This window comes from Lepisosteus platostomus, chromosome 26 (genome assembly GCF_059453375.1).
Source record: "Lepisosteus platostomus isolate fLepPlt1 chromosome 26, fLepPlt1.hap1, whole genome shotgun sequence".
NCBI classification, from domain to species: Eukaryota; Metazoa; Chordata; class Actinopteri; order Semionotiformes; family Lepisosteidae; genus Lepisosteus; species Lepisosteus platostomus.
The window spans coordinates 7,528,742-7,546,387 of NC_142636.1; the positions used below are offsets into that span (position 1 = coordinate 7,528,742).

The 17,646-nt window shown below is 50.4% G+C and overlaps 2 protein-coding genes across 6 annotated transcripts; both read right to left on the minus strand.

Moving 5' to 3' along the window:
* Positions 1-3,026: 3,026 nt before the first annotated feature.
* Positions 3,027-8,007, minus strand: slc39a3 (solute carrier family 39 member 3). Of its 3 annotated transcripts, none has more exons than XM_088620578.1 (4): positions 7,776-8,007; positions 5,990-6,255; positions 5,051-5,181; positions 3,027-3,884 (listed from the first exon to the last, which is right to left on the minus strand). In XM_088620578.1, the coding sequence occupies exons 2-4, from the start codon at positions 6,180-6,182 to the stop codon at positions 3,171-3,173; spliced, it is 1,038 nt and encodes a 345-aa protein (XP_088476704.1). In that variant the 5' UTR covers positions 6,183-6,255; positions 7,776-8,007; the 3' UTR covers positions 3,027-3,170. The 3 variants fall into 3 exon arrangements, with proteins under 3 accessions (XP_088476704.1, XP_088476703.1, XP_088476706.1); XM_088620577.1 differs by lacking the exon at positions 7,776-8,007 and adding an exon at positions 7,477-7,745; XM_088620580.1 differs by lacking the exon at positions 7,776-8,007 and adding an exon at positions 6,629-7,449.
* Positions 8,008-8,359: 352 nt separating this feature from the next.
* LOC148639897 (histidine N-acetyltransferase-like) lies at positions 8,360-15,720 on the minus strand. 3 transcript variants are annotated; one of them, XM_088620948.1, is made up of 4 exons: positions 15,385-15,720; positions 12,117-13,915; positions 11,139-11,299; positions 8,360-10,445 (listed from the first exon to the last, which is right to left on the minus strand). In XM_088620948.1, exons 2-4 carry the CDS (start codon positions 12,358-12,360, stop codon positions 9,888-9,890), a joined length of 963 nt encoding a protein of 320 aa, XP_088477074.1. In that variant the 5' UTR covers positions 12,361-13,915; positions 15,385-15,720; the 3' UTR covers positions 8,360-9,887. The 3 variants fall into 3 exon arrangements, with proteins under 3 accessions (XP_088477074.1, XP_088477073.1, XP_088477072.1); XM_088620947.1 differs by having other exon boundaries at positions 11,081-11,299; positions 15,385-15,716; XM_088620946.1 differs by having other exon boundaries at positions 11,081-11,299; positions 12,117-12,319; positions 15,385-15,713.
* Between the last annotated feature and the right edge of the window lie 1,926 nt (positions 15,721-17,646).

Sequence of the window (17,646 nt, forward strand, 5' to 3'; positions counted from 1 at the left end):
TGCTGCTTTGACGTCATACTTTGCTTTTGTTTAAAAAAAAAACCGTTTCAATGTCCACTGCATTTTATTTCAGAATCAGACGCAAATATTATTTTGTGACCGTGACCATGAGGCGGCGTGCTGCGCCCGGTGCTGTCCGGTAGAGGGCAGCATCGTGCCAAGCCGTCACTGCGGCTGCCCGCTCCGAGACGGCCGACACCGACCATAATTCACGTTCGGTTTCACAAGAAAGCAGATTTAGTACAGGGCTTAACAATGACAAAGTCAAAACCAAGCGTTCTGGTACAAAAAAAAACTTTTATTGAGTTAGAAAAGAGGCAAAAATCCAGCCAGAAAAAAAAAACATTTTAAAACAAGCAAGTTGGTATTATTGTTCATTCAACCGCTAATGTACACCTACACAGCTGGAACCACGCGTACGCGCGTTGCACCATATCAGGATTCCCTCACTGAAAGAGCCATCAGAGAAATTTCAGGAGTCAGGGCAGAAAGGCAAAAAGCAGCAAACCTAAAATTACAGGAGCCTGGCTCCTCTTCTACACTCGTGGTGTCCAATCTGCACATTCTTGAGACGGCTTTTAAGTGTCAAAACTGAGACTCTTCAGTCCATGACTTGCACTCGCAGCTCAAGTCCGCTTCAAACCAGAACAGAGAAACCGCGGTGAAAACAATGTGGGAGCGCATCTGAACCAGACAGCGGGAGCCACTTTACACAAAGAGTGGGGGGAGCGTGGAACGAGCTACACCGTCATGTCAGAAGGATGATACACTGGCTTCTTTCAAATCCTCAGGTCATCCCTCCTTTCATTTTCTCACCGTTTCACCCAATTCAGGGGTGCTGGGGACGCCAGTCCGTCGCAGGGCACAAAGACACAGACACACCCTCCCAGAAGTCAATTAACCCCCCAGCGTGTCTTTGAACTATGGGAGGAAACCAAATGCACCGAATGCTGTATGCTCATCCAGTAAGAACATGCAAACTCCACACAGATAGCACCCCGGTCTGCAATTGAACCCAAGGCTCCAGCACTGCAAGGCAGCATCTACCCACTGCAGCACCAATCCTCAGATCAATTAGCTACTAAATACCTAAGTGGACCTAGGTGGGCCCCATGGCCTCCTCTCGTTTGTAACCTGCCTGATGTTCTTGAGAAAGACTCCCTCCCACCACAAGCAGGCATGTTCAATATCGGATCCATCGAAGACGAGAGCAGAAGCTGGGAGAGGTACAGAAGGATTAAAAAGGGCCCAGTGTCGATATTTTGCTACTTCAACAACCTTTTAACTGCCGAGATAAAGTATTAGTGGAAACAGAGAATTGTGCAAGTCTTTTCTGTCTGGACAGCCTGATTCAGCATCCGGTGAGCTCCGCAGAAAAGAATTTCACGGAAGAGGGGGGGGTGGGATCAGCTCTTGACACTGCTGGCAAAGGGCTGCTGCGTTCCTCCGGAGCTCCGGAGATCTCCGGAAAAGGTCAGTCTCCCGGCCCCACGCGAGGTGAAATATGCCAACGTTTATTTTGCCGCACAACAATCTACAACAGCTTATTCCTCACTTGCAAGATGGCGGGGGGGCTTTTTTGCAAGCGAGGAATAAGGTAATGCCCTTTCGGAAGACACATATGGAAAAAGCAGATCTGAAGAGCTGAGACCCATCTAGGAGCATCAGTTAATAGATCAGGAAACGGACTGCTCTGAGAATGAACCCCCTGCCAGGCCGCTAGTTTGAGGCCAGGTCTTATCGCCATCTGCTGGAGAACAACTAGCACAACACCACTGGGGATGGGGACAGGGCGTCTCATGGCTCAGGGATCCTCACCCCCCCTTTGGGTGCTGATGTCCTCAGAGACGTGGGCTCCGTGGAAAGGGCAAGGTCTGGCGCCCACCCCCTCCCCGCGCGGTTCCAGACCCGGGCGCAGGAGGTCCAGTCACCACGAGTGCAGCAGGTGTGCCGCTGTGCGCAATTCCGTCAACTGAGCTTGGCAGAGAGGCGCTGGGTCTTGCCAAGAGCGTGTGTGTGTGTGTGGGGGGGGAGGGGAGACCTCTGACCTTCCAGAGACCGCCGATAAAGCCCACGCAGGAGAAAAAAAACAACAATCCGGCACTCCACTCCAAACTTCAGCCGACACTCTCCGGGGTGTCTAGAGTCAGCCAGGAGCGCTGTGCCATTTACCCAGCAGTGGCCAGGGCAGGCACACAGCCCCCTCCCAGTGCACAGGAGCCACCCCGCCCCCCCCCGGTCACTTTGTGAGGATTATAGTGCCCAGCCAGGCGCACTCTCACACGCAAGAGGACAGAGGGATTCATCTCTCCTGTACCAGCAAGACGCCCCCGGAGGACAGCCAGGGCACACCCAGCCACAGCGGGCCTCCGTGATCCTGGATCTCGGCTGAGATACTTGCAAAAGATCCCGGCAAACACAGATTAAGGGGGAGGAAAAAGTGCCTCCAATCAAACGCCTGGCTTTATAGGCGTCGAAGTCTGGGGGAGGGATTCTCGCACCCAGAGGAATCCGAGGAACTCACTGTGTGCGTCCACTGAGACGATACAAAAATAATTCAGTGGAAAAATATAGATGATTTACATAGAGAGATTTTCAAAAGGCTAAATAAAGGATGGCGTATTCAACACTTCGGTTGGAAGAAAAGCACCCGTCCAGATTTTCACAACCTGAAACTGGCTTTCGGGACCGACGTTTCTGGATCGCCTGCATGAGAAGGAGTACCGGGGTTCGGATGTTAAATGTTAGCATTTAAGCGTTGACCCCTAGATCCTTTTAAAGGTCAGATGACTACATGATGTGCGTGCTTATGCTCTCAATTCACCTGGATTATACACTGCGGATCTCACATTCCAACCCATGATCTTTATTATGTAAATGTTTTTTTTTGGTCCAAAGCTTACCATTTTAAAAAGAACCTACAGTCTTGCTCTAATTCTGTTTCTATCCTAGTTAATTTTTTTTTTTCTGCAAAGCAATGTTAGCAATACCGTCAGATGCTTGTTAAAAGGTCCGTGGTTTACGCATCTGAAAAGAGGGGAAGACGCCCTCAGTTGTCACGTCCATCCGAAGCTGCGACAAAGGGAAAAGAATCCTCCCTTCCTCTTTGAAGAAAGCAGATCCGCCAGCCCAGAGGTGGGTGGGGGACGGGGGGAGGGGGGTTGGGGCGCCTACAGCTTGATGAAGAGGACGCCCGTGACCACGGTGAACCCCAGGAGCAGCAGGGCCACCTTGGGGATGCGCTGCTGGGGGGCGCCCAGCTCGTGCGGCAGGATCTCCATGAAGGTGATGTAGACGAAGGTGCCGGCGGCGAAGCCCTCCAGGGTGGCGCGGGCCAGCCGGTGCTCGGGGGTGGCGGCCGTCTCGGTGAGCGCGATGCCCAGCCCGATGCCCAGCGGCGACATGGCGGAGAAGAGCAGCAGGCAGCCGGCCACCGCCGCCCGCCGCAGCCGGCCCTGGGTCAGCTTGAGCGCCAGGCTGAAGGCGATGACGCTCTTGTGCAGCAGCAGGGCCAGGCAGATCTCCAGCACCTTCTCCCGGTCCTGCTGCAGCCCCACGGCCAGCCCCTCGAACACCGAGTGCAGGGAGAGCGAGAAGACCAGGATGAAGGAGCGGATCGCCGAGTGCGAGTTCAAGTCCACGTGGAGGTGCACCCCCTCCCCTCCCCCCGCCTCCCCATCCCCGGACCGGCCAATCGCAGAGGGCCGACGGGAGGGGCCATGCGCCTCCCTGCCATGCGATTGGATGCTGGGATCCACGAGCAGGGCGCGCCTCTCCTCCAGCGAACCCCCGGATTGGTCCTTGTAGGCCAGCACAATCTGCTCCATGACCAGCACCAGGAAGAAGCCCATGGCCAAGATGAACTCGGGGAGCGGGAACTGCAGCTGGGGCAGACAAAGAGGGGAAGAGTGAGTGCAGGGCCATCTGGGGGCATTGCTTTCACTCCACCAGAACAGATTTCAAAAAAGATCTTACAAGGATTGCAACATGACAGGTAGGAAGGAACAGTCCATTTGCTTCAGATGGAGAAACTACTTCAGATGCTTTAAAAAAAAATGCAATGGTCAATTACCTTACAAACCTGAAATAGACTCAGTTTAAGACTCGACTCTCTGACAGTGACCCCTGCCGTAGGAGGAATAAGACAGGTAGACGTGCTCCTGTAACATATCCACCTGCGGAGCCAGTGGTCTCCTGACAGGCCGAGGGCACCACGGCGCCCGACGGGAGCGTCGGCTCCGATTGGAGGAGCAGATCGTCACTCACTGATGTCACCAACTCGCAGGCGCCCAGCAAGGTGCCAAAGCTGTTGTCTGCCAGGAAGAGGACTCATCCCATCCCTAGTCCTGCACCGCTCTGCCAGTCATGGGCCGGCAGCTTGGAGAATTCCTGGCACCTTGAGCCATACTGGTACGCTTGGCGCTCGGGCCACAGAGCTCCGAGTGAGTGCCTTTCCTGGCTGCCCCTTCAGTGCTCAACTCTCTTCCTGGGTGGACATTCGCGACTCACACGGGCTCTACTGGCAACTAATACATACTCAAATGAGCACAACAGCCAGGCTTGAACAAAGACCCTTTGTAGCAACTCTGGGTGGCATGGTGGCGTAGTGGTGAGCATTGCAGCCTCACAGCACGGGGGCCCTGGGTGTAATTCCTGAGGGTGCTGTCTGTGTGGAGTTGGTATGTTCTCCCGTGTCTGTGAGGGTTTCCTACAGGAGCTTGGGAGCAAACATGCTGGTGGGCTAAATAGGCTTCTGGGAAACTAGGCCCTGGTGTGAGTGTGTGTGTCTATGTGAGCCTTGCGATAGACTGGCCTGTCCAGGGTTTATCCCACTTTGCGCCTGTTGCTTGCTGGGATAGGCTCCAGCTCCCCTGCAACCCTGAACTGGAGGAAGTGGTCAGAGAAGGAATGGAGGTAGCAGTGCTCCCGGCAAACACAATGCACCTCCAGAACGTGGAATGAGGAAGACCCTCACTGGCCGAGGAAACCGAATCTGGAGGAAGAGAACAGAGGTTGTGCGTCAAGGCGTGATGCACTGGCCAGTCCTTACCGTGATTTGCATGCTTTCGAAGGCCTCGTTGATCGCAGACAGGTAATCAGGCACCAGGTCCAGCAGACAGGTGGCCAGGAACACACCTCCGGCAAAGCAGCTCACCAAACTCAGGACTTTGCGCCGCAGATCTAGGGCCACAGACAGCACAGCGTCCACATCAGAACAAGAGCCCCAGACAGCACAGCGCCCCCATCAGAACAAGGGCAGGCAGTCACGTTGGTACACAGGACCTGATCCTTCGAGTCCTTGATCATTAAAAAGGGCTACAAATCCTATCAATACAGATCCAGTTCATTTCCTCGTCAGTACTCCATGTAAACAAGTCCCTTTTCCCCCCAGTGCAGCATGTGAATTAAAGTCCATCTCACACATAAGCACACTGCTTGCACAGAAACTACTACTGTTCAGATCCGTAGGGAAAGGTTTAGGGTCTTAGGCTCTTCAAGGATTGACATTCTGGGAAAGACCTGGATACACCTGAGCAGGAAAGTGAAATTGACCAGGACTCCCCACATCCCCGACAGCCTGTCGGCACAGCCTGCTGAAAAACCCTGGCAGTCAGTGGCTTTTTCTAAAACCTTTCCTGCTCCGTGTTTTTAAAAAAATCAAATTAATATTTGATTATCTTTTGCGTGGAGTACGTTTTATTTTTGTGCCGGTTCATCGTGCTGCTGTTGTTTTTTTTTACTAAACGCGTATTTCTTTTCTATAACGTGATTATTATTTTTCATGGTCAAGAACTACACAGCTCTTTATGCTGCGTTTGGTGTAAGGCGCTGAGCACAGCATACATGCATCAGACAACCGGCTTTGAAGATAAAACAGGATTTAGGTTTCGGAATTTTTTTTTGCTTATCTACGGTCTTTGACTGTGTGTCGGTGCCACACAGACCTGGACATTTTTTGGGGGGAGACTTCATTTCCCCCGAAACTCACCCGGGTCCGTGCTGCATCTCCCCGAGCCTCTGACGAGACACAGCGGGGCGAAGCCGCACAGCAGCGTCGCGGCCAGCAGCAGGAACAGGGAGCCCAGCTTGAAGTCCAGCCCGGAGACCGAGCCGGGGGCGGGGGGCGCCGCCTGCTCCCAGCCCGGGGTCTGCACCCCGGGCCCGCCCGCTCCCCAGCTCATCCTCGCCGTCTCTGTTCGCTCTCCGGGCGGCTTCACTCCGACTCCTCCATGGCCGTTAAACGCAGTCGCGGTCCTTGGAAGAACAAGAAAACTGTTTCGGTCAATTTCCCCAACTTCACGGCTCTTAGACGACATGAACGGTATCGACAGAGATCCAGAACTGTGTCTGAAGCGGATATATGATCACATTGCGTTATCCAGTCCTAGTATTCAGTCTCATTCAGCAATACGCAGACCGGAATAAGGGTTAATTAACAGGCGTTACGTTTGTTCACCCTAATTACATCGCTACTGCCCACGAAGTGTCGCCCTGGAGTTTCTTGGAAGTAGTTTTGGGGAAAATATCGCTATCGCAGTCCACACGCAAGCAGAAGGATTGAGTAGGCTCCCGGTACGAACCGCGCAGCTTCGTGCATTTTCGGCAACATTTCGTTTTCCAGATTTACCTGACACGAAATCCTGAGGGTTGGAGGAGGGGGCGTGATCGACAAGGGCGAGTTATTTTCCACGTCGGGTCGTTGCAACTTGTTTCAAGACTCGCGAACAAAAAAACACGGCCACATGCGACATACACATGCAAAAACAATCCTGCTGTTTTCTCATTACAGAAATGAATGTCGTTTCTTCAAGCTGTTTTAACGTCGGGAAAAAATGCCTCCTGTTCTGGGCGTCAAGTAGTGGGTACGGGAAACAGTTCAACTTTAAACGAGTTGGCTGTCTTGTTTACCGGGAAAATGTCCAATTCTATTGTTGGCTTTGAGTCACTGACAGGAATCGCGGAATAGCATCCCAGTACATTACCGAAAGTGACTTCTCGGAAGGCAAGGAGAAAGAGGCGGATTTTCCCGTTAGACTTTTTGAAGTATGGGGGGGTAATGCGATTTGTCTGTTTTTATGTCTTGAACCTCCCCTCCCCCGCCACACATGCCCACACAGCAGCGCCGCAGAAAGGAATTGAGGGAGAGATGGTTCTGTATAAATACATCATGATTTCGGCCAGGGTTGTGCGCCATGGTAATACAGGGTTTTTTTTTTTTTTTGGGGGGGGGGACCCCAGACATGAAGAACCCCTTTCCCCCCGAGAACGTGTTAAAATGAACGCCCCACCTTGGGGGGGTCCCCTCATCCGTTTTCTTTCTTCGTTTTCATTTTGTCACTAACGGTATCGAGCACTGATTTTAAAAAAAAACAACAACTCGCAATTACACAGCTGTCGGTTTGGTTTTCGGCGTTTTAAACGGGTTTGTCCCCCCACCAGAGCAGACGAGACCCGAGTTTATATTTGTATACGTACGTAGTCCGGGGCAAGAACAGCATGAAACCTTTTCAGGTTCTCCGTTTTCAAGTCGTTTTTGGCGATCGGGTGTGTTGAGCCGGAAAGTTATTTCGCACACGGGATTAAAGTACAGTATAACTCGAATATAACTTCCACTCGGTGAACAGAAGCGGCCTCGGCTGGAGTTACTATTTTGCGAGCTCGTCTCCTGCCCGAAACACAACGCGAAAGTGTTGAGGCCCAGGCTGGACTACATGCAACGTGTCGGGCGGTACCGCACGGTACGGGGTTTTACAGTACATCGCCTGGCAACTCACCGGTTCCCTCTTGTCCAACATACGGTAAAGAAATGTGATCAAACAAATGATGAAAGATACGCAAAGAAAATGGATGAGGTTTCACTCCAGGGAGTAAAACTTTAAACGCAGCAACGCGTTTAGTGCGCTCGGTGTTTTGTTTTTTTAAAAACGGGAAGAACCGACTTTAAAGTACACTGTTACAGTTACAGTTCCTGTGACTCAATTTTCCATGTACAGTCTTTGTCAGCTGACAGTAGGCGGGGAAAAAAAACACGAGGCAGGCCCCCCCGGTGGATTGACATTAACACGGTCCAATCGAAGCGAGGTCGCCTAGGGTCTGTGCGACGGACACCGCGTGTCCGCCATGTTGGCTCAAGATTTCTCAGCGGGGAACGTGAACACGTACTGCTCTGTAGAGCCGTAATGACGCCAGTTTCCTTGATCCCGTCCAGGTACAACAGATATCGCCGAAAGGGAATTCCCGCTGGGAGCTTAACACCGTGATCACTTCCTGGCACTTTTATCTAAAAATGGTGTCATTTCAAAAATCTGTGCGGCACTATCTGGAAAGAAACCCCCTAGAAAGAAGGGAATTAACAAGATTTTGGTTTTGCAAATGAAGGCATGTTTATTTAAATTTATTTAATCTCAATAAAAACAAATCGCCAGGGCCTGTGTGGAGAACCCATTTTATACAGCGGGTCATTTGCTGCAGCAGTATTTAAGGAAGTAACTTGTGGTCTGCATGGAATAAGCCGCCCAACCAAGTTGTGGAAGCCAAAACTCTGGCCTTTCCCCCCAAAACAACAGTGTGAGATCCGCCAGTCAGGACAGGAGGCACCACATTACACACAGGGTGGTGGGAGTGTGGAACAAGCTGCCCGCCCATGCTCTTGAAGCCAAACTGTTTTTTTCTTTTCCAGGAAACAGATGGATGGGAGGGCCAAGTGGCCTACTCTGGCTTTTGCAGCCTTTTTAATGTTCTTACGAACACTCCCTTCCTTCCACCTGTCCTAATGCTCCTAACAACAGTGTCCCATCTGGTGTTTGCACCCGAGCCCTCTGCAGAAAAGCCCAGAACCTTAAATACCAATACAAGATAAATCTGAATCTTTCTCTCTTCGGGTAGGCTTGAGGTATAGATGGCAACAGTGCATCTGTAGTCTGTGTCACCTTAGTTTTGACGGTATTTTGGTATTCTTTACCATTTCACTTCATTAATGAGCCCCCGGGGGCCATGCATTGAAACCGCTTGTGAGGGCCAATTTAAAGAGGCCAGTCATGCAAGACCTGCTCATCTTTGGGAATGGGAAGAAAACCACAGCACCTGGACAAATACCCAGGAGAACATGCAAACTCCACACAGACAGGCACCCCAACGTGAGAATGTCACCTGGGAGCTTTGAGGCAGCAGCACCCACCACTTCTCTGTCCAGGGTGGGGGGGGGCTCTGTCCAATAGACATCATAGTGCTAAAACCTCTTTACAGATGCCACCCCCATTAATAGATACAATTTGTGTTCTACTGCACAGAAAACTAATGATCCACATGACAAGCCCATGATCTAATTTGAAACGTGTGATTAGTTTTTCAACCAACATGTGTGGCTGTAAAGGCTGACGAGAAATCGGCAAAGACTGGCTCAAGAATCTTTCCACTCTGCATGTTTATGAAGAACATCTAGCAGATTTTTTTTTTTAGCATCATCATCATCATCACCTCCCCACCTCCCCAGGATGGGAGGCAAACTGGAGGGGTCGAGATCTGACTCTACTGCGGCCACAGCATGTGACTTGAATATTTTTTCAAGAGTCTTCATCACTAACGGAGCCAGAGCTGTAGGCCTGAGGTCACTGGGGGCTTTAGGTGTGCTCTTCTTAGGGACAGGTTCAACTGCAGAGTGATTCCAAACAGCCTGGACAATAGCAGTGTCTATAGAGAGCTGGAACAAGTGCATGATCCCTTCACTCAGTGCTTCAGCATAATACTTTAGTGTTCTGCTGCATATTCCATCTAGGCTTCCTGCATTTTTTTATCTTTTTAAAATAGTTTGTGACCAGGCCCTCCTGAACTGCACTGTCCGTACCCCTGGGGATCTTCTCTCTTGCAGACCGAGGCTGAGCCTGGTCTCAGACGTCCCTCTCCAGGAGTAGCTGCTCCCAGTGTTCCCGGAAGAAGGAAACCCCGGATGAGCTCCGACAGAAGTCCCTCATCCCGGCCCAGAGGCAGGGACGCAGGCAGACGTGGAAGATGACGTAGCCGCGGAGGGAGGGGAGCAGCCCCTGGAGCTGGGCCAGGAGCACGGCGCGCGCCGGCGTCTGCTCGCCACTGAAGATGTTGATGTTGAAGTGCAGGGCGTCGGCGCGGTAGGGCACGCGGTACGGCGTGGTGCAGAGACTGAGCGCAGAGGGCAGCTCCGCCCGGTCCGCCACCCAGGTCAGGCCCCGCCGGCGCAGGATCTCCAGGTTGCTCTCCAGGGGCCGGAGGGGCTCCCAGTCGTTGATGATGGTGCCGGCTGGCAGCAGGTTCTGCACCACGTGACGGCTCAGCACCAGCCTCTCCGCCTCCACCTGGCTCAGGGTCACGGGCTGGGGGCCACCACCCCCCGCCTGCTGCCCCAGCTTCGTGCCCAGCTCCTGCAGGAACGGGCCCAGGTCTGCCACCTCACAGCAGAGGGTCAGGACAGCCTGCGGAGAGTCAGGGTTCAAAACGAGAGCTGAATCACATCTGCCATGAGTGTCTGGGTATCTGAGCTGTCTGTGTGAGTCCTGCTGTCCAGAGCAATCAGCACCAGTGGCATCATCAGTGAGTCAATCTCTAGGGGTTTTGTACCTTTTCACCTGTATGGACACACAGCAGTGAAAGAGAAGCACATGCATGACTTAAGTAAACACCCAGCAATGCATGATGGGCCTGCATTGTACACAAACACAATATCAATGATTAAATGAGGTAACAAGAGTTTATGCTTGGCTAGGTGGGTCCCCAGTGTGATCTGTGGGACACTAACACAGTCAAAGATTAAAAGTTGTTAATCAAGCACTGCACAGAAACATTACTAATTAAGCAAGACAGCATGATCATAAGCCCATGCGACTGTAAGTAATTACATAAGTCTCTTAGAAGGTCAGGGGCTAATGATTTCAGCAGTGAGCTAGAAAGTCACCAGTCAGTCAGTTAATATGTCAGTCAGCAAGTCCAGCTGAGCAGCAGGCAGGCAGAGTCTGTGTGACTCCAGGCGGGGGGGGTGAGGGGGACAGCAGCCGGACCCTGAGGGAGTGAGGGGGGTGATGAGAACAGCTGCAGAAAGATGCTCCAGTACCTCCCGGGACAGCAGGCGGATGTTGGCGTCTGGTCTGGGTTCTGTCTCTGTGGCCCACCTGCAGGTGGTGACCTGGGGGAAGCGGGTCTTGACGAACTGGATCAAGTGTCTCCGGACAGCAAACGCCACCCCCTGGCCTCGATGGGCGGGGTCCACCCGCAGCCCCTGGGTCACCATTGTCCCCCGTCCGTCCACGAGCAGGGCCGAGCCCAGGGCGATCTGCAGCACGCCAACACAGTGAAAGAGGCCGCTAGTATATCACACTGCTAGTTCTGCACTTATTACAAACCAAACCAAGATATCATCATCTGTGAACTGTTTGGAGGGAAGAGAAGATTTGACGTTTCAAGCTTGTCAACTGTCTTGCATATACCGGAGAGAAATATGGTTGGATTAAGGAACAGCCCTTGGACTATTAACTCTTTCAAGTCAGAAAACCAACAACTGTAGCGCTGCCTATCCATTATCTAACTGCTTTATCCAATTCAGGATCACAGGAGAGACAGATCCTGCAAGCAAAACCCGGATGGCAGGGTACACCCTGGAGAGGATGCCATTCCATCACAGTCAGAAACACAGACACGAACACACTCAGAAGCCAGCTGACCTACCAGCATGTCTTTGGACTATGGGAGAACATACAGACTCCACACAGACAGCACCCCAGGGCCAGAACCGAACCTAGTGCTGACCACTGCACCACCATGCATAACATTAAAAGCCACTTACTGAGATCAAGTCCCACTGTTCCATATCAATAAGTGGTTTCTTTATAGATGTTAACGGGTTCGGTGATATTTGCTATTTCAAGGACAAGTAGATTAAAAATAGTACTGCATGACATTTTTGCATTATGTAAAGAACAGACAAGCCAAGACAGTTTTTAATGTGACTGTTTATCTGATTTTTGGCCTCAGGTCATACAGAATGCTGATCTGTTTTCAGCTACAGAGATTGCGTGAAGATTACTGGATTCCCCTGGGAAGTTTCAGAACCTGCTGTCTGATGCTCGTCGGGAAGCAGCAGACAAACTCACCACCCTCCCGTGTTTCTTGGCCAGGAACACGAAGCGATCGGGCTCCCTGAGCCAGTGATGGTAGGTCTCGGCCATGTAGTCCAGTCCACTGAAGCAGTCGTCCGAGATGGCCAGGACCTGCTCCATGTCCTCCTCCCTGGCCGGGCAGAACTCCAGCTCCGGCTGACCCGCCCCTTCTCCGAAATCTGCCATCACGCACGAGACTAGAAAACAGCGGACAAGGGGATGGAGGGACGCACTCCATTGGAATGCTGCATTATCCCAGATTTCTTTAGCAGATTTTATCCTTAACTCCCCGCTGTGCTGTGCAGTGGCTGCTGGTGCAGAATGGCTGCTATACTGGTATCTACAGACCAGTGCTATCCTGTACAAGTACAGTCCAGGGAGACACTCTGGTTAATGATAATACTGAACTGTAGGAGTTGCTGATCTAGTTAGGTTAGCTTAGTCGAGTTTTGTTGGCCTCTCTGTTGCCTGTACTGTTAAACATCGTTATGTTGTTAATTATTTCCAGCCATTAAACAGCTGCGGATTCAAGCTTTTCAATGCAATTATTGAAATAGTTTCTAAACATGCACACTTTTAGACTTTTTTTTGGACACTTTTTTAACGATCATGACATTTTCAGCAAATTTCCTGTTTGATTCAGTACACTGTTGAACACTGTTGTCTTTTTCTTTAGGTTGAGCCCTTTTGTAAATTATTGCGCTCAATTGCATGAAGAAAAGTCACCAGAGGTTAAATGTTTATAACTCCTAAAGGAAAAACAATGTAAAAAACCCAAGAAAAAAATACTTTTGTCCTGTAACGATATTCACTCTCCTGCAGTTTCCTTGGGGTTACTGTACTCTGAGCCTATAATCATGATACTTTCTAAACACAACTTTATATTCACAAACATAATGCCTGTATTTCTTGATTCTGTACTCCTAACCGATACAAAATGTTAATAGTACGTAAAAAAGTTATATTTCAGAATAATCTCCGATTGCTTAAATTTTCAACACCTTTGCTGTAACAACCCCAAATTGGTTGAGATTAATTTTAAAAAATCACAAACATAGAGTCTGTTTAGCACATCTCTGTGGTGTAATCGAAGTTTTTTTAGAACTGACTGCAGAGTAAATGTATCTGACACTCTAAAGCTCTTTACTTTTGATTTTCAAGGCCCAGCTCACACGGTGACACAACAAACCAGGCTTGAAAACCCGGGAGGAAGTGGTCCAGGAAGAGGCTGTAACAGGGTGTCTGAGTCACTGATTATCTATTTAAAGGCGAGGTGGTGGCCCACTGGTCAGCATTGTTGCCAGGCAGCACTGGGGTCCTGGGTTCACGCCAGACATGGAGTGCTGTCTGTGTGGAGTTTGCATGTTCTCTCCAGGTTTGTGTTGGATTCCTCCAGGTGCTTCCTCCCACAGTCCAAAGACACACTGGCAGGTTAAGGAGTGTAGAGGAGCTAGTCTGGACACGGTGATGTCATCACCCTCCCTGCGCGTAGCAGGGGCCTCAGCCGCCTGGGCTGGGGGGGGTCTCCTTTAGCTCATGCGGCTGGTTCCCTGTGGCGTTATGCCGGAGACCCGGGTTCGCGCCCCAGGTGTTGGGGGACGAACCGGCGGGGTGGAGCGGCGGAGGGCACGAGCCCGCGCGGGACCGCGACGGTCACATTAGCTTCTGGGAAACTGGCCCAGGTGCGAGTGTGTCTGTGTCTGTCTGCCCTGTGGTGGCCTGGCGTCCCGTCCAGGGTGTACCCTGCCTTGAGCCCATTGCTTGCTGGGATAGACTCCGGCTCTCCCAGAACCCTGGATTGGATGAAGTGGTTAGGGAATGAATGAATGGATGGATGAATGATTACCACTGGAATAAAGTGAAGTGTGTATCGTTCAGAAGTGGAACCACATAGATCCCACTGGCCCTGATCAGGCCTCTCTTCCAGCAGGGCAATCTGGTTAAGAAGCCCCCCTTGAAGCCAGTGGTGACCTGGGCAGATGGATATTTACTGTGACGGGAGTCAGGGCTCACCTGCACACTTATTTGCACAGTACTGTAAATACCCATTTATTCATTTTTTTATCTATTTATCTACTCTGTACATTGTTTTACTTTTACTTACATACCAATACTACCTCAATAGCGGCTAATGACTCTCGGTCCCCCCCTTGTGTGTGTTCTTTTGTGTTGCGACATTATGCGGACTGTTCCTAGTGTATTGTGCACCTCAGGCCAGGAGAAACTAGATTTCCTTCTCTCTTGTACATCTGTATGAGTGCAGGATGACAATGAAGTGAATGAACTGAATATTACAGTCCCCACACTCACCAAGCCTGCAATGGGGGCTGTGACAGGAAAGAAGCCATTGATAAAAATGATTTGAGTGGGAAACTGCGTCAGCATGTGGTAAAAAAGCCCATTCCATGCTGCAAGGTGCAGAAACAGAACACAACGTTTCGGCTGAGGAGCCCTGTTCAGGTTTGAGGATGGTTAGATGTTTTGATCATGAAAACATGACACATACAAACCTCGAATGGAGTTTATGGTCAAGCATTGAGATCAGCCGGGAGTGGGCAGCTTGTCAGGACTGAGGGGAGAAGGAATGGAGCACCTAAACCTGTGGGAGTCACCCAAACATCTAACACTGGGCAGACATCCACACTGAGGCTCCAGGGCAGAGCTGCACTGGAGGTGTCTAACAAGGAGAGGCCGACCTGGGGCGGCCCAGGCGAGGGGCTGACTGGAATCCTTCGGGAAATTTGGGGGGAGATCTGCAGTCAGCTGTCTGTCAGCAGTCAGCACCCCAGAGGGGTACCTGAAGAACTGGCTTCCCGTCACCCTATATTCATCACCGAGCTTCACAACCCCAAATCGGCTCAGGTGCAAAAGACTAGTTTAAAAGATCACCAGGACAGAGTCTGTCTGCGTATAATCAGAAGGGGAGTTCAGGGTAAAGGGATCTTTCACTGATTGTCTGCGCCTGGACAGTAAGAGCTCGGTTGCCTTTCAAAACGAACACAGTTGCCACGTCACCAAGAGGGGAGCGGGCTTTCAATGACGTCACACTGAGATCTTGCATACAGATGTCAACAGTAAAACATTTTCCAGTACGGTTTTCATAAAGCCAGACACATAGCTTATTCGCCTTTAAAAGAAGCATATATTTTCTCAGCGACTTCAAAATCACACGTCTGCACGGCAAAAAATACACTAATCCAACCGAAAACCACAACATTCAACGCAAGCTTGCATGAAAACGAAAAGAGTATTTTCTACTTACTTTATTATTTGAAGGCGAGATTCATTTGTTTTCCTTTCGGTGCAAAGGTTTCTTAAATGGCACTTGGGAAGCTCAACACTGTTCCTCCTGCAGATTTGAAAAACTTCTGCTTTCTGACAAAGAGCAGCGCCTACAAGCTGCTCGATGCATTTCTTAGAAGTTTGCCGTCGACCACGTTTTTAGCGCTCAGAAAGGTAACTCGGGTTGTTGTTTTTGTACGTTGCATTGGAATGCATTGTGGTGCATTCCAGCAGGAAGCACCTCCTCACGAAATTAATCTTCAGAAACGCGAGAGAGCGCCGCCCCCCGATGCGCGGGCGACGGCGAAATCAGTTTTCTCGCTGTCACGAGCTGGACCGCGCCTCTGTGTTCGCGCAGCTGCCGGCTCGCTCGTGCGGAGAGTTGAACCCCGGGCAGCCGGTCTCCTGCAGCCGAGGGCGGCGTCTGGGTTTGATGTACAAGCAAAAAATCGAGAATGCAGTTGCAAAAGGCGAGGGGCTGCAGGGCGGCACGGTGGCACGCTGGTTAGTATTAATATTAATAATAAACTTTATTTTATATAGCGCCTTTAAAGGTGACTTCTCAAAGCACTTTACAGGATGACAATAACAATAAATAAGAAGACTACAACAATAAATAAGAAGATTTCAGAAGATAAGACACAATTATAATTACAGCAATACAACAATAACAATAGAGGAGACCGTGGAAGGTGGTACTAAGAAGAGCAGAGGGGTGAAGAATGGAACCAGTTCAGTAAAGGCTTTTCTGAAAAAGAAGTTTTTGAGTCTGGATTTGAAGGAGTTTTGACCCCCTGTCGGCGCTGGTGCTCGGGGTTCAATTCCATACCGGGGTCTGCATGTTCTCTCCGTGTTCACTAGGGTCTCCTCCCACAGTGCACAGACACGCTGGCGGGGTAACTGACTTCTGGGAAAACTGGCCCTGGTGTGAGTGTGTGTGTGTTCAGCGATGGACTGGCGTCCTGTCCAGGGTGTACCCAGCCTTACTCCCGTTACTTCCTGGTTTTGCCTGTGACCCCGAATTGGATAAGTGGTCCGAAAATAGCTAAACGGCTGATTGTAGGGCGCCGTACAATGAACACCACTCTGAGGGTTTTTTTTTGTATGAACTAGGAAACCGGACATTACTATTACTATGTTACAGTAAAGTTTCTTTCGTTCATTTGACGAGTCTCAGCTGTTTTGTGGAGAAACAAAAAATAGGTAGTGTATTTATAAGATTGTTTAGTTTCTTTATAGAAGTTGTGGGTTTATATGACTATGTTTTTGTTTACAACGTGTCTAACCATTAATTCTTGATTTTACTCAGTACAAACATCTTTCCGTTTTATGTTAAACTTACCCCTCTTACTGTGCTTATTTAGCCTTAAAAGGTTTCAAGGTGTACGCCAATATATAACCTGCTAATGATGGACATTTTTCTCACTAAATAATCCCGAGGATCATCTTTAATTAGGTCAAGCACAAACGTTATCCATATTGTAGAAACGTTCAGAAATGTTGTGTTGTGTTCCGCCCAGCTGTTTCTCCCTGTATTTAAAGTAGGTGCGTGTTTGCTTGTGTAACCAAGCTGACAAGATGGCGAATCTGTCTCTGCTGCACATACTTGGGTCACAGAACCGGAGTCGCTCTTTTCTGGGCAGAGTAATGAGATGACCGTCCCAGCTCCCGTCGTCATATGGACCAGGGATCGCAAATAAAAAAAAAAACGAATCCGTTGGTCTGCAGGAAGAGGAAGAAAACCAGAGAACCCTGACAAGACCCACGCAAGACTAGGGAGAGGGAATTCTCCCAACACGGGTAACACACCCATACTTATGCCAGCAGCATATCACCCTGCAACTCACAACTGGCAGCCCACTGGAGCTCAGCAGGTGGGAGCCTGGTCAGTACCTGGATGGGAGACCTCCTGGGAAAAACTAAGGTTGCTACTGGAAGAGGTGTTAGTGGGGCCAGCAGGGGGCACTCACCCTGCGGTCCACGTGGGTCCTAATGCCCCAGTATAGTGACGGGGACACTATACTGTAAACAGGCACCGTCCTTTGGATGAGACGTAAAACCCAGTTCCTGACTCTCTGTGGTCATTAAAAATCCCAGGGCGTTTCTCGAAAGGAGTAGGGGTGTAACCCTGGTGTCCTTGCAAAAATTTCCCATTGGCCCTTACCAATCATGGCCTCCTAATAATCCCCCTCTATGAATTGGCTTCATCACTCTGCTCTCCTCCCCACTGAGAGCTGATGCG